Here is a 17145-nt window from a genome sequence, read left to right as displayed (position 1 = left end):
GGAAATGGAGTATTTGTATCGGATATTTTCGTTTTGTCAACATAGGTACCCCATTTGCTGGGATTTTTTCAACCTGAGGCTTTTGATGTTTCCATTGCAATTTTTGCATTGCACGATTTGATGGGAAGATCATTTTTTTCTCAAGACACCCTGTTCAAATCAAATCAAATCATTAACATTTATAAAGCGCGCTACTCACCCGTGCGGGTCTCAAGGCGCTAGGGGGAAGGGGTTACTGCTGCTCGAAGAGCCAAGTCTTGAGGAGTCTCCGGAATACGGAGTGGTCCTGGGTGGTCCTGAGGATGGTGGGGAGGGTGTTCCAAGTCTTGGCCGCCAGGTAGGAGAAGGACCTCCCACCCGCTGTGGAGCGGCGGATGCGGGGGACGGCGGCGAGAGTGAGGCAGGTGGAGCGGGGAAGGCAGGTGGGGGCGTAGAAGCTGAGGTGGTGGTTGAGGTATTCTGGTCCCTTGTTGTGGAGGGCTTTGTGTGCGTGGGTGAGAAGTCGGAAGGTGATCCTTTTGCTGACGGGAAGCCAATGCAGGTGTCTCAGGTGGGCGGAGATGTGGCTGTTGCGGGGTATGTCGAGGATGAGGCGGGCGGAGGCGTTTTGAATTCGTTGCAGACGTTTCTGGAGTTTTGCGGTGGTCCCAGCATAAAGGGTGTTGCCGTAGTCCAGGCAGCTAGTGACAAGGGCGTGGGTCACGGTCTTTCTGGTGTCGGCGGGGATCCAGCGGAAGATCTTACGGAGCATGAGGAGGGTGAGGAAGCAGGAGGAGGACACGGCGTTGACTTGTTTGGTCATGGTGAGGAGAGGGTCCAAGATGAAGCCGAGGTTGTGAGCATGGTCTGAGGGGGTCGGTGCGGTGCCAAGGGCCGTGGGCCACCAGGAGTCGTCCCAGGCGGTCGGGGTGTTGCCGAGGATGAGGACTTCCGTTTTGTCTGAGTTCAGTTTCAGACGGCTGAGTCTCATCCAATCTGCGACGTCCTTCATACCATCTTGCAGGATGGTCTTTGCGCTGGTGGGGTCCTTGGTGAGGGAGAGTATAAGTTGAGTGTCGTCGGCGTAAGAGGTGATGATGATGCTGTGCTTGCGTACGATGTCGGCGAGGGGGCTCATGTAGACATTGAAGAGTGTCGGGCTGAGCGAGGAGCCTTGAGGGACACCGCAGATGATCTCGGTGGGGTCTGAGCGAAAAGGAGGGAGGTAGACTCTTTGAGAGCGGTTGGAGAGGAAGGAGGCGATCCAGTCCAGGGCCTGGCCTTGGATCCCGGTGGAGCGGAGGCGGCTTATTAGGGTGCGGTGACAGACGGTGTCGAAGGCAGCCGAGAGGTCAAGGAGGATGAGGGCGACTGTTTCACCGTTGTCCATCAGGGTTCTGATGTCATCTGTGACTGAGATGAGGGCGGTTTCAGTGCTGTAATTGGCTCGGAATCCGGATTGTGAGGGGTCGAGAAGGTTGTTGTCTTCAAGGAAGTTGGTAAGCTGCTTGTTGACGTCTTATCTATGACTTTGGCAGGGAAGGGGAGGAGCGAGATGGGGCGGAAGTTCTTCAGGTCGCTTGGGTCAGCCGTAGGTTTCTTCAGTAGGGCGTTGACTTCAGCGTGTTTCCAGCTTTCGGGGAAGGTAGCAGATGAAAATGAGGAGTTGATGATGGTCTGGAGGTGCGGGGCGATGATGTCGTCGGCTTTATTGAAGATGAAGTGTGGGCAGGGGTCCGAGGGGGCACCGGAGTGGATTGAGTTCATGGTGGTTTTGGTTTCTTCTGTGTTGATGTGGGTCCAGGCGTTGAGGGTGATGGATGGGGGTGTGGGTTCAGTGTTGGTCGGCTGGGTCTGGTGTCCGAAGCTGTCATGTAGGTCGGTAATCTTACGATGGAAGAAGGTGGCGAGGGAGTTGCACAGGTCTTGTGAGGGCGTGATGGCGTTGGCGTTGGGGTTGGAGAACTCTTTTACGATGCTGAAGAGTTCTCTGCTGTTGTGGCTGTTTTTGTCCAGTCTGTCTGTGAAGAAATTCCTTTTGGCTGCTCGGATCAGGTGGTGGTGTTCGCGGGTAGCATTCTTCAGGGCGGTCATGTTGTCAGCAGTGTGGTCCTTACGCCAGGGTTTCTCGAGGACGCGACAGGTTTTGTTTGATTCCTTAAGGGTGTCAGAGAACCAGAGAGGTTTTTTGGTGTTGGCCTGTCTTGGAAGGCGTCTGAGGGGAGCGAGGTTGTCTGCGCAGTTGGTGATCCAGTTCGTGAGGCTGAGGGCTGCGTCGTTGGGGTCGGCGGTGAAGGTAGGTTGGTTGTCGATGAGCGTGGAGAAAAGCTGTTCTTCGGGGATTTTGTTCCACTGTCGACGAGGGATGGGTTGAGTGCGGAGGTGGCGGGTCTCACGTCGGAAGGTGAAGTGGACACAACTGTGGTCGGTCCAGTGTAGAGCGGAGGCGTGGCTGAAGGAAACATGTTTGCTGGCGGAGAAGATGGGGTCAAGCGTGTGTCCGGCGATGTGGGTGGGGGTGTTCACCACACCACCTCTGTTGTAATCAAAGAGTTCTTCTTGGTAAGTAGGAGACAGGTAGCCAGTTAACGTAGACTAGAGATTGTAGAAACCGCCACGCTCCTCCAGTCCCTCACCAACATTCCATGACATCACACACTGGCTGAGCAGAGCAGAGGAGATTCGATGTATGCACAGAATGCATTACACGCATAGCAGATTATGACAGACCCTCCAGCGATGAGATTGAATTTACCAACAAACCCATCAGTTTTACATTTTGTTTCTTAACCCCATAAAACTGAATATATTTTTGATACTGGTGTAGCACAAACAGGGATACGTGGTTTAAAACAGCTTTCTACTTTTCTTATTTGTCTACAACTTTCTATTATCTGAAGAATTTCCCAAATTTAAATGTTTCTTCATACAGAGAACAATATCCTTTTATGATATCCAAGTGTTTTTTCAATGTATTTTTGTACAATAAATAATCAGGGGCGATGGTCCGTCTTATCTTTGGTACATGCATGACATTTACATGTATCTTCGTTATTATATTTTTTTCAGCTCCAGTGGAGGAGAGTGTGATCCGCCTGGTGAATGGTTCAGGTCCTCATGAAGGCCGTGTGGAGGTCTTTTATGACAAGCGATGGGGCACGGTGTGTGACGACGGCTGGGATAAAAAAGATGGCGATGTGGTGTGCAGAATGCTGGGATACAAAGGTGCCGAAGAGGTCTACCGAACAGCTCGATTTGGTCAAGGTAAGGCAGACAACAAGTATCTTAAAGACTGACTGAGGATGGACGTATAATAAAATCACATTGCACTTATGATTGAAATACCAGCTCAAATGTACTTGAGCAGACAGACAAGAAACACTTACTGCTCAATAAAATTTAACTTTGTAACTTTTTGCATCTTTATTGATATACAAGATTTAAGGTTTATCAATAAGTGAAGGTCAACTTAGTTGAAAATAGTAGATGCAAAATTCATTTTGGTTTTTGTTCCTACTTATTAGATTCCTTTTGTTGGACTCTGCAAAACTACAATCTTATATATGTAACAGAACGTTTCTGGTAGTACAAGAGGGTGAGAGAATGGGTTCAGTTCTAGAAAGTCCACAAGCAGAGTATTCACATTTAAACAGTACAATCCAACATTGTAAATATAATAAAATACTGTAGGGAATGCAGGGCTGCTTAAATGTGATCTAAATGATTACATATTTGGAAAGCATGTTCATTAATTGTCCAGATCTGGTGTGGATAAATAGCCAATGAGGGCCTGATACCTATAGCCTAAGGAGCACAATATTTCCCACTTCGCACATTGAAATTCTCAATCCAAATTCACCAGCACAGGCTATATCAGTGAATTGAAGAACTGCACTATTCTGGTAATCCAGTTAGGAAGCATCAACAGTCTAAGAAGCAGGTACTTGGTGTCGGGTGAGGGTGCACAGGATTCAGCAACTTTGAAAGAACAAGTTTACACAAAAAGATAGAAGTCAGGTGCAATTTTCCCTAGACAGAGGACTCCTGCCCAACAGCCATATCTCCAAAGAAAGGGGATTTTATGAAGGCATCTTTCTTAACACCTGTGACATCAGCAAATGGTTCTTCAAATACTTGTTGATTATAATTGAAGTAAGATGATCGAGAGCCAGATCTAACTGATAAATATTTAGAAAATGTATTTGGTAAACCTCCAGCTAGGATGCCCTAGAAAAGAGGTTCATCAAGAAGGAAGCTAATAATGTGTTTTATGTGATGTTATATGATGAATGTACTTGAGAAAAGAAGCATTCTTGGACTGGGATACCAATTCTGGGTGCAAGTGCTGTTTCTCACTCAGTGTAATGTTCATTGTGAAGGTTAATAATATGGCTGATAAATCTTGGTTAGTGAATACAATTTCAAAGTCCAAAGTTGGGAATGGAGTTTTTGAAGATTGAGAAGAAATTTACTGAGGGTGTTCTCTTAACATACCACACTTCCATCTTGGTGTAATTGTGTTTTTAGTAAGCATTAGTATCTGTGATAAAAATATGATGGGGAGGCTTGGTGTGAGAAAGTGGGCTGTTTTTTGAGGGGGGTGAGTCTTTCTCAAGCGGTAGCCACAATCCTTGTCAGGGTGAAACACAAAGTCACTAAATTAACCTGTGCCGAAGCCTCTGGTAGATTGGCACAAAAGCAGTCAAGCTTAACTTAGAGGCAATGTTTAAAGTATCTATGCAGCACACAAACAGTAATGAAGGGGAAACACCACAAAAGAAAAATCTCACAACAGTTCAGAAAACTAGAATAAACTTTAATACATTATTTGACATCAAAGCAAGAAAAGTCCAATCAGTAGAACCGGAGATATGCAATTTCAAAGATTTAAGGTCTGTATAGTGCCTGAAAGCACAAATGGCCACTCATGGATATCTAGTCTTGTGAGACTGGGTGAAATTTTCAAGTTCAGGCCAACCACAGTAGAGTGCAGGCTGGGTACAGGAGTCAGGTTAGTCACCCAGAAAAAGTTACCTTCTGAAGTCTAGCATGAAGAGTTCTGTATATGGTGGAGGATGACAGGAAGACAAGGGACAGCGTCGTGGATGGTCGTTGCTGTAGTGCGAAGATCAGGCCAGATGTTTGTCATCCTGTCAGATGTTACTAACAGTCGTTGCTGGAGATTCGCATTGAATGTCAATGGCTGATTGTTGATGCTGTAGCATAAAGTGCAGATCTAACATTGCCAGTCATTGCTGGTGCCCAAAGATTCAAGTTCGCCAGAGCTTCACATAGCAGTTGGCACAGGCAGGAATATACTGGTGCTAACATGCCCATTTGCGGTCAGAAAGAGCCCAAAACATCAGGATGTCTTCCTTTCTCAAAGGAAGAGTTCAACTGATGCCACACCGAGGAGCAAAGACCTGGTGAGACACCTCTTGGGGATCTGGAACTCATTCCAGCAGAAGCTAGCAGGGCTTAGATAGGTCCAGTTGCAGATCCAGGCAGGTCCAGTTGCAGGAGGGCACCTGGGCAGTTGCATAGATGCCTCTGAAGCTTGTTGTGTCCCTTTAGGTCAGTAGAGGAGGTCAGTCAGCTGACACTTGGAGTGACTTCAGCCTAGGATAAAGGGTGCAGGTCCAGTGTTCCCTCTCAGACAGCAGGGCAAGACTAGGTGTGTACTGAAGAACAGGTTTGAGGGTACCATGTTATACCTGGTGCCCCATTTCAAGTGGGAGAAGCTCCTGGAGTCTTTTCTTTACATTGGTATTGGGAATTTCATGTCTCCCTGCCCTGGTCCCATTCTGCCTGGGGCACAATTGGCTAGTGTCCTTTGTGTGAGATGAGTCAGGCCTTTGAAGAGCAAATTTGGTAGGTGACAACCCCTCCCTGCACATTAAGCCTGGAACGCCCAACCTGCCAACACCCAGGCCATCTAGAGTGATAGTGCCTGTAAGGAATAGACAAAGGCCACATACACCTAATCATGTGATCCAGGCTGCAGGCACCAAATGGCTAGATAACAAAAATGCCAACTTTCAAAAAAGCAGTATTTTTAGAATGGCTTTACAATAACCAAGACTTTTCAATTACAGTTCCTCAGACACCAAACATGACATTCCCACCTGCTTCTAAACAAAAGGTATCACTTATTAAATGTAATAAAGCAATACAATGTTATTCTATGGGAGCCGTGCATGAGTGAAAAACAATCTCAGAGTTGCTCACTACCAGGACATGTAAAACTGGAAAATACATATCCAACTTTACTAGGGACTTATAAGTAAATTAAACATGCCAATTAGCTGTAAACCAATTTTACAAATCAAATCAAATCATAAACATTTATAAAGCGCGCTACTCACCCGTGCGGGTCTCAAGGCGCTAGGGGGAAGGGGTGATAACGCGTCCAGCCCTTATAAATTTCCTGTACCTGGACAGGTTGGAGGTCGGTGAATCTTTTAACCGAGTCGGGCTCTCCTCATCCTAAAATAGTCGAGTCACTCAGATCAATAATCAATAACTATTGCAATCGGTAATCAATACTTAATTAATAGATCAATATAGCACATCAGAAATCAATAACAGTTGGTATTTCGGTGCACCATGACCTTTCAGTCATGAATAACCACACCAGTTTATTAAAAGTTAGTGAATTTATTTCCCTATATTAACAAAGCTAGCACGATATATATATGTCTCAAAACCAATTGATATATGTATATGAACATTACTAGCTGTCCATAACGGCGGAAGAAACGCAATCTACGTAAAATCTGAATAATGATACACTCTGTTATCGCAATGCAAATCACCAATATGACTAACTGTATTTGACTAATTGCATACATTCGGTCAGCATAACAAGATTTCAATTTGGCATGGTACATTGGATGTATACCTCGACTAACCTCTAATTAGCATCGGCATGTGGGACTTCATGCAAAACGAATTTAGTCAACACAAATTTGGAAAACTTCTAGCTAGGACCCTATCAAAATAGCAGTTGGTACCTAAAAGGAAAAACACAATGCATAATACATTTATCCTTTCATATTTACCAAATACAATCAGCATTCAAGAAAAGTCTTCGTCCTTCAGGTACCGGTTCATCAGCATGGGGCAAGTTTCAAAAGGGGCAAAGTTAAGGGCAAGCTTCCTTGCAGCGGCAAGGAAAATGGGGCAAAGTTACTGCATGGGCAAGATGGGGCCAAATCAAAGTTAAAGTCTCTAGGGTGAGAATTCTTAAAGTCTCTTTCTCTCGGATAGAGAAAAGGGCATCAGGGTGTCGTCCAAAATGGAGTCTGGCATCAGGCTTCAAACTGGCATCGAGGAAAAATGGCTGACTTCTCTTTGTCCGGTGGGTTTAAGTAAGAAACATTCCAAATTCTGCAGGGTCTTTCATTGGAGAGTTCATAGGTTGGCTTCAAATTGTCCAATCAAAATTGTCTCTTACTAGCGCTCATTTATGCATACACTGTCCTTGGAGCCTTGGAACACAAATTGTAACATGGTTTGCCAATTATTTTACTATCTGTACCCTCATTGTCCGCACCTGCAGAGACTGACCTTGTATCAAAGGGGATGAAACTGGCCTAGTACGAAACCTTGGAGATAAGTGTACCAGTCAGCTCTACTGGAAAAATACAACTTCAAGCAAGAATATATGTTTCATTAGTTCAAGGAAAAACCACGCAGTTAGAATTTGAAACCAGGCAACTAGGCCAAAGCCTGTACTAAATTTAAGCTAAGCAAAACAGTTTTCAAACAAGAAATCAAGGCATACATTTGCAATTATGACGGATTACTACATTTTCAATACTTCATGATTAATAAAGCTCGTTTACAATGATGGCGAACTACCCCGAGGGCACAATTTCCCTCGTACATTATTTTCTTTACTAAAATCACACTTCATTATATGTATTGATTACACGATATGTATGAATATATGTCGGACCTTCTTTTTCTGCGTCATCAGGGGTTACTGTGAGTGAGTGAGCACAAGCATTTTAGTCCTGATTAGCAGTGGTAAAGTGCACAGAGTCTTAAAGCCAACAACAATGAATATAGAAAAATAGAAAGGGTGAAGGCAAAAAGTTTGAGGCTGACCCTTCAGAGAGGGCCAAGTCCAACATTTAGGCTGTGGACATACCAGGGAGAAGTAAATATGTAATAGAAAGTAAACATAACCACTTACCTGTGGTTTACTAACCCCTACGAAAAGACACAGAACCAATATATCACTTCCATTCTAATTCCATGCCTTGCTTAGATGGCGGCACATTTATCTGAAGAATAAAACAGTGTTTTGCTGAAATATAAATTATATTTGTACTGTAGCCGCTTCAAAGTTGCTTTCCTGGTTGTATCAACAAGCTAGACTGATAAGCTAGTGCCATGTTCCTTTGTCATTTCGCCAGGCTTTGCAAGAATTTAGTAATACTAAGATGAGTTCATGAGGGCCAGAACTGAGTCAGATTTTCTGACGAATCCCTTAGTTAAAAATATTCCACTCCAGTGTTTAATTTGTAAACATACAAGTGTCAAGGTCAAGGTATTGCTCAGAGGGGCACTGTTTATACTGCCCATGTGGAACTGCCACACACCAGTATAAACGCTCCCTACTGACCATCATACTACTATGAAGAGGGCAGTTTGGATAGTTTCAGGAACCCCAAAGCAGTAGGAATGGCCTGGGTGCTCTAGAATTATTCTTAATTTGAACTCTATTTGTTAAACTGATGTGCTCCCCTCAAAAAAACAGGCTGTGCCACCATGAGTGGACTGCCATAAGTAAGTGCGAACCGTTCTCCTGCCAACGCTGCCTCCTTACTTTCAGCACTGAAGCAACTAACAACACCAGAGACACCGCAAACACAGCCACATCCACCACAGAGAAGGAACCCACCACGACACAACTCCAATGCATCCTACTCAAGGCATATTCACTAGGTAAACAGACACAGAGATCTGGGATAGAATCCTATCCCTAACCCTGGATATCATCTTCCTCACAAAAACCTGGTTAAACCCCACGGCTGCACCAGACATCACCAATGCCATTCCCCCTGCAAAGTCCCCCAAGGATCCTCACTGGCCCCCACTCTCTTCAACACCTACATGACCCTCCTAGCCAACACCATAAAACCACAAATACTCAACATCATCTCCTATGCCAACAACACCCAGCTCATCCTTTCACTGTCCAAAGACCCTTCCATCACCAGAGCCAACTTCCACAGATGCATGATGAATGTCGCGGACTGGGTGAAGGACAACTGTCTCAACATGGGCGAGACTGAAGTTCTCATCTTTGGGAACAACACTTCACCACGGAACCACACACGGTGGCCCATGGAACGCCGCTCAACCCTTGCCCCATAGACCATGCCTGCAACCTCTGCATAATCCTGGATAGCAAGCATGAAGAAACAAGTCAATGCAGTCTCATTTGCCTGCTTCTACACCCTTTGCATGCTCCGTAAGATTTTCAGATGGCTCCCAGTCAACACCAGAAGGATTGTCACATAGGTCCTCATCACCAGCAGTCTGGAATACAGAAACACACTGTAAAAAAGGAATCACTGTTCTCCTGAAGAGACTCCAGACAATATAAAACTCAGCAGCAAGGCTCATTGTCAACCTGCCCTGAAAGACCAATATCACACCCCATCTCAAGAAAGTACATTGGCTCCCGATTCAGAAGAGATGCCAGTTCAAGATGGTGTCCCAGACATACAAAGCCCTGCATAACAAAGGCCCTACATACATCAACAAATGCCTGACCTTCCACCAACTAACCAGACACCTTTTATCCACTTCCCTCAACCTCGCAAACATCCCACAGATCCTCTGAACCAACAAGGAGGACGATCCTTCTCGCACCTGGCAGCCAAGGCCTGGAACGGCCTCCCCCTGCACCTCAGGACCACACCGTTGCTCCAGCAATTCAGGAAGCAACTCAAGACATGGATGTTCAAACAATGAATCCACCATAGAGCAGCCATCATCTCCAGCACCTCAAGACCCTTACTGGTGATTTGCAGCGCTTTATATGTGTTTGATTGATTGATTGAAGTGCTGGTGTTAACAAATAAGTGCCGGTGATGAGCACCGGCAAACACTGGCACAAATTAAGCAATGTTCCATATAGATTAACTGGAAATCCAACCAACGTTCTTCTTGCTTTACCCAGGATTTTCAAGCTAAAGACCGTTCCCTAAACTTTCCACCCCAAGCCTCTCAGTACACAGTGATTCCTACTGATGTGCCGATTCTAGTTGCAGATTGTACTGAAAGCTGGGAGCAACCCTGTAACAAAGCTATATAACTGTTAGGGAAAAAGTGGACTGAGGTGGGGATGATATTCAGTGACATTAAGATGTTCAGAGAGGAAGAGCCCTAAAACATGTAGGGGTGGTTGTATAGTTCTGAATTTCAAATCCGCTTGCACCACGGAATAGGTTATCTCCTTGTCTAAGGGCTCACAATCTTGGTCTACTTGGATTCATATGGTACAGTTAGGTTTATTTTTTAAACCCGGACATCTGCAGTCTACAGACATGAGTAAAGGTAATCATACTGCCCTTTGGAGATTTGACCAGTTAAACTGGTCTACCAGAAATGGATTATTGGTTCATGCCCCAAAGGGTAACATAGATTGACTGGCACAATGTGTACCTTCTCCTAGGCCCTTTAATTCTAGTGGACCTAACTTGGTGGCCTCTTCCACTGTGATTACAGATAATCATAGTAACTCCTTGGCTGCAAATGAGCTGGTTTCTACCACTTTAGTCACCCACTGCCGGTGCCCTATTTTGCAAGTAACTGGGATGGTTGTTGAGTAACCCAAACAAAATAATGCTCCCACTCTGTCCCTTACTTTGGTGAATCAGTCCATTCTTCCCTAATATATTCAATGTAATAGGTTATGATTGGCAATCTGGAATGTGGTGGGGATTAAGACTAAACTTGATAACCCTAACTGGCATTCCTTTCTAAATAAATGCCAGATTGTATGTCTCCAAGAAATCTGGGCTTCCAAACCTTTTCACTGTGAATGGGTATCAATCCCATGTGCTCCCTGCAACTCCATCCCCAGCTGGTAGAGCGAAGGGCGGGCTTGCATTCTCAATATCTACTAAGGTCATAGCAAAAATCTCCCTTGTTGACAGCACTGCGACTTTGTATCAATTTTTTGCCTTGATTTCATTAATAAACGTTTATTATGTAATAATTGCTTTGAAGCATGTAGTAATTCTTTATTAGTTATCTTTTTGATGTCTCGAACAGTCATTCGCTTGTCTACGGTGGTAATGTATGTTTAATTTGGGCTAGTGATTTTAAAGTTGCTATGTTTCCAATGTCTGGGAAAGATGTTTGTGATTTGAAAGATCTCATGGGAGAACCATATTCACACTTTATTCATGATTCATATGGGAATGCGTTGAATTATATGATTATAACTTTGAATCTAACGTTTGCCTCTGAAAAGATGCACTGTGATCATCCTTTTTTCCCTGCCTTTACTGGCTGATCTAAAACACACATCTTCTGTCTAAAATCTAAAATTATTAATGGAAGAAGAGGGTGCTGGGACTGCAATACATTTCCTGTGGCTTCTCCCCCCCATCTGTGCTGCTTCCAGCGAGAGATAAATGGCATAAAATGATCTGTTCACCTGAGACAGTTTAATAGCATTACAATGTCATCTGTCTTCCACTGAAAGTTCAAGTACAGGTAACTGGATAAATAAACAAAATGATCACAGCTGCATGGAGGGCAAGCCCTTTTTGTGGAAGCACACCTATGGCCTATTGAAACATGTACTACTGGCTCCCTACATGTGGGCAAACCCAAAGCCTCTCCCCAATGATACTTACAGGATTGCCAGGGGAGGGCTGCGTTATCAAGCCAGCCCATAAAAAGAAGATAGGAGAGGATGGTTGGGTGAAGCAGAAAAATCGTACTCGCAGAAAAGTGAACCTTGAATCATTGCTTTTGTTCCAAGAAGGACATATACCAGGTTGGGTTTGTAAGACTGGTGAATGTCATTCAAGGTGGAATATTTCTGGAAACATATTCGAGGTAAACAGCTTTTCAGAATCTGTTTCTCCAGGTTTGTGTCACTCCAACATTACACACCAATGAGCCTGGCAGCCGGGGTCTGTGGCCCCCAGGGTTGCACCTAGAGGAGGTGTTGCTTGAAAGATCAGGAGCACGGGGATGGAGCTGCAGTTTCATATCATAGGAGTGTAAAGAGATCATGTCTGGTGTTTATTCTTCTAGTTCCTTATTTCATGGGCTCTAACCTGAGATGGATGTAAAAATGTGATTTTTCCACCTTAAGTGACACAAAACACATGTACCATGCCTGAAACAAATTATGCAAATTTCCAAACTTTCCATGATAGCACGTACTGCTCACTCAAAGAATGAGTTAAGTGTCCTCTCTTTGGTGCTACCTTCACTGACATACCCGGTCCAGTGATTGGCTCCCAAGGAGGTCGCTTGTCATAAGGACAGTGCAATAAAAAAGATAGATAAGAGGTTGTAGGTGCTCGCCACAACAATAGTTGTCGCTAATACGTCACTTGAAGAAACAGCTCACCTTAAGCAGTTTGAATCAGTCTTCCCAAAGAACAAACCTGCACATTCATGCAGCGGGTAGGTCGCTAGTAAGCTGGTGTGTTACAAGATTTTTATCTCAATAAGATGAAACTGAGTAAAGGAGATAGATGCTTCTGGTGATTGTTGGGTCAGAAGGAAAAGTATAAAAGTGATTTGCTTAGTCATATTCCTGTTCTCTTTCCCTGTTCTCGTGTGAGTAATATTATCCTCCTTTTTGGCAGTCATTCCAGTTACAAACATGTCTGGCAGTCAGTGTTCCTGGCAACAAGTAATATATTCTATGTGGCCAAAAATACCAAATACAGAATTAACAGTATTCTGGCTCAGTGCAATCATGGCTTTCGAGAATTTAGTATCTTCTCCAAGAAGAATACAGTGCTGGTGTTCGGACATTTCAGCTCTCCAGGGGGGTAAAAATATTTAACAAAAAATAAACACAGGCTCGTGATTTCCATTATGGAAAGGCACACAACCAACACATCACTTCTAATCTGCCTTCCCATCTCCTGCTTGGATGGCATCATATGTTCTATGAAGAGGAAAACAGCAGAGTTTGTGGGAAGTCGTGTTTATATTGAGCAGCACCGCAGTCACTTGGGTGTTGCATGTTTCCAAAGGAATCTTCTCTCCCTTCTTTCATGGGCTTCAGTAGAGCCAGGCTCTTGCGGGCTAAATATTAATATGTGGTCCTCCGATTACACATTGTGGAAACACAAATATGAAAGAGAGAGAAACATAGACCTACGAGGTGTAGTTCATTGCTACATTACCAGGCCTGTCACACACTACTTAAATGAGTTATTTAAAAAAATTGCCCTATGTGTAAATCCTGGACATTTGAAACAAATTGATCTGCCCTGGATCCTCCTGGTATTTGTATAATATCTTGACAGTCCCTTGCTCTGTCTAACAAATTGCAAACTTCAGCTTGCAAGTATAGTTTGCAGGTGCAAGAGAAGCGGGTGTCCTTTATGGTGGGAGCTTGGTGAAGGCAGATGTTTCTGCTCCCTTTGTGTCTAGTTGCATTAGATTAGAATGTATTGTTGTCTTGAATCCAAAAAATGACTACTAAGTATCTCAATGATAGAGTAGTAACCAGATTTGAAAGGACTAGTGGAAAGTCATGGAGATACTGATAAATGAGACTATGCGTAACATACAATGTGGCAGTTATTGTTAGATTACTGTTAATCCTACATACTTTGATTACCGAAGCCAGAATCTCCGCCTGCATGTGTCACAGTCAGGGAGTGTTCTAAAGTCAGGATGGTTTGGGTATCTGTATAGTTGTAGCAGCTAATTCTAAAGGACAGTATTAGCAATAGATGGGGAAAAGGCAAGGGGTCCCCAGGAGGTGAGGAAAGTTATGGTATGATATAGACTTGGTCTGAGTGAAGCAAGATGATTTAAAGCCTCTATCCTGAATAACCATTTCGGAAAACTTGATTATAAGAGTTGGACGGTGTATCAAGTTAAGGAGGCAAATGGTCCGGCAGGGTAGGTAATTGGACCAAGCCTATTTTTGAGATAGTCCCGGTTAGTGATTGGGATTCTGCCCCCCCCTCAAGGACAGATACCAACCTCAGTGTTGTTTAGAACATAATTGGTCACATAAAACTCTGTAAATTAAAGGAATGCCACCTTTTTCATTGCATTGGTCAGGAGGTAACCGCCATTGAAGGGGCAGTATTTTCCAGGGTTGTTACTATGGGGTCCAGGTCGGGGTCATTCCATTTCAGCGCATGTGTTAAGAAGCGTTCTGGAAAGTGTAGCAGAAGTGGACACAGGAGTTCATAAAAAGCCCAGCAGAAGAAGAATCTGTAGGGCGCTCTTAGTTTTTGGCAGAGGCCATGGATATCAGGAAGAGAAAAGCCGAGAGGAATCTTGAAAATATAGACATATTAAAACAAAAGCACATGAAGACATCTTAGCAGTGAAGACATTTTCCTCATCCCGCTCATATTTCTCGAAATGGCAGCACAAAGAGTTATAGATCTGTTAGGGAAGTGCAACTCCTTCAGGGATCAATAGAGCGTTTCTGAATATGGAGATGATTCTGGTGGGTTCCAATCATTCTTTGGGGAGATGAAGCAAAGACAAGACAGCAAGAATAGCAACTCATCATAGTCTCGCACATTGTTACCCTTCACCCACCATGGTTTTATCTACCATTGTTCATCCAAGGGGTCTGCTTGATCCTTCTACTTCTGCTCCAAGTGGTTTGCATATTTATTCAGGAAATGTATTGTCAATCAATAGTGCCCAGATTTTCAACTGTAATTAATATATTGAGGTGAAGTAGTTGGAGAAGGGCTGCTAGGACCAAGACACTTAGGAGCAGATTTAAGAAAAGTGGTGCTGCACCCAGTGCCCCCCTACCACCACCATGTGTGCACCGTATTGAAAATACGGCACACCATGGAGCAGGGTAGGGGGCAATAGCGTCAGAATTTTTTTCGCTATTGATGTACTGTTCAGCGGGGCGCTAACCCTGAAAAGTACATAGGGGTCCATTATAAATAATGGTGTGCCCCCTTTTAATGCCTGCTCTGAGCAGGCATTATAAATGCCCAAAAAATTATGCAAAGCCAAAGAAATCTTTTAGACTTCTATGCGCCATTTTTTCAGCCCCCCCCCCCAAACAAGGGAACGCCTCCCTTGCATATATTATGCCTGGCGCTGGCATAATGTGGCATAATGTGGCATAATGTGGCGCATTGCTCCACTTTGTAAATCTGGCGCTGTGTTTTTGCCATAATATTGTCACATTAGTGTCAAAAAATGACACTAATGTGGCAATGTGATGGTGCAAGTGGCTCTTAAATCTGCCCCTCAGTGATTTGCCCCTTTGCAGGTCCCTTAAAATGTTTCCTTGTTAATTTGGTCAAGTGTTTTTTAGGCTGGATCGCACATCACGGTTTCGGCGGGAATGATGAAGTGCAGCAGGTTCAAGGTAGAGAAATGAATGGTTTGTCCATTTTAGAGACCTCACTTTGGATCTTTCACATAAAAATGAGTTTGGTTTACAGTCGGGGAAAACTCAATTCTGCATTAAAACTCAAAGTGAACTATCTATTAATTCGGTTGTTTGCCTTCTAACAGATATTTACACATACTTATTAAATGTACTCTAATTAGGATTTTCTGGGAGACAGTTTTCAGATGCAAGATTAGTTAGAGCAAGAATGTGGGTTGTATTCTTGTAGTTGATTGATACTGGATTTGAAAAGGAAATTCTAGCATTAAATATACACTGCATGACCATTTTCACACAGTGGAAAAGAGTGTACTATTGATTTCTGTGCAGACCAGATGCAATATAACTGCCTCCCCATATGTTTAGTTGCTCTCTCTGCTTTAGTAAATCATTATGAATTCTAAATAGATCCTTTTCCCAATGATAACGGTGCGTAGTCACCAGGCTGAGAGCCTTATTTAAAGTTTAACAGACAGGTTACTCTATCACAAATGTGGCAGATATCCTATCTGCAGCATTACAAGAGCACTTATAGCCTATGACACTTAAAGTATGGTGCACGGGATAGCTGTGATATATGTGATAGAGTACACTGTCCATAAAAATCTAAATATGCACCCTGAAGTCCATCGTGTCAGAGTGTATTTGGAGCCCCATCACTATGAGAGGGTTAGGGTTCCGCAGATGTTTAGTTTATGATCAGTGTTGAACTATGTCTGTTGACGTACATCTAAAGGCACTTGGAAGAGCAGCTGGTAGGTTTATTTTGTTGCCTACTGTGGAGAGATTGATCTTGTGTTGAATTCCACAAGGGAGTGTCCATGATTGTTCTGTTGTGCCTTTGGTGTGCTGATAGTAGGATGGGTCATGATTCTTTTGACAACGCAGCTATGGAGATCAGCAAGAATAACCTACTTCAAGACTGTGTTTTCAGACCACCTTGCGGTATTGAAACAGCCATGTTCCAGGTAGTCAGTGATGCCCTCTGCTTCATTGACAAAAACAACCCTTGCCTCCTTGACCTGCTCGACCTCCCTGCAGCAGTCAATGGGTCACATCCTACCTCTTCAATATGGAACCCTTGGGAAGCAAGAATTCATTTTACTTTATTTTCAAACACATCAGCCCAGATTTGCAAGATTCTGGTGCATCATTAATGATGCGCCAGATCTCTTGCCCCCCCCCCCCACCGCCACCTGATACCATGGGTGCTCCGTATATACAATACAGCGCACAATGGCGCATGTTAAGCCAATAATGTCAACATTTCAGATGCTATTGTGGCACTTTGCTGCACTATCGTCCAAAATGTTGACGATAGTGCACCAAAGTGCAACGAGGCCCACTCATTTCAATGGGTGCGTCCTTATAACGCCTGCTTTGAGCAGGCTTTAAAATGACGCCAAAAATGGCACAATAAAATCTTATAGATTTCACTGTTCCATTTTTGTGGTGCTCCTAACAGTGGAACGTCCCCTTGCATACATTATGCCTGGTGCAGGCATAATGTGTCACAGGGTGTCACAAAGTGGTGCAATGCATGCATTGTGCCACTT

At 43.9% G+C, this 17145-nt stretch overlaps 1 protein-coding gene across 1 annotated transcript in view; it reads left to right on the top strand.

Annotated features, from left to right (window-relative positions):
- Positions 1–17145, top strand: part of SCARA5 (scavenger receptor class A member 5) — a 1183581-nt gene that overhangs the window by 1115960 nt on the left and 50476 nt on the right. Inside the window, exon 8 of the mRNA XM_069233727.1 lies at positions 3049–3243. Within this exon, the coding sequence (XP_069089828.1) occupies positions 3049–3243 (195 nt within the window). The remainder of the gene's footprint in view (positions 1–3048; positions 3244–17145) is intronic.

The sequence above is a fragment of the Pleurodeles waltl genome, chromosome 5 (assembly GCF_031143425.1).
Source record: "Pleurodeles waltl isolate 20211129_DDA chromosome 5, aPleWal1.hap1.20221129, whole genome shotgun sequence".
In the NCBI taxonomy this organism is placed as follows: domain Eukaryota; kingdom Metazoa; phylum Chordata; class Amphibia; order Caudata; family Salamandridae; genus Pleurodeles; species Pleurodeles waltl.
The sequence above is the reverse complement of the archived record's forward strand: the minus strand, read 5'-3'. Positions and strand labels throughout refer to the sequence as shown.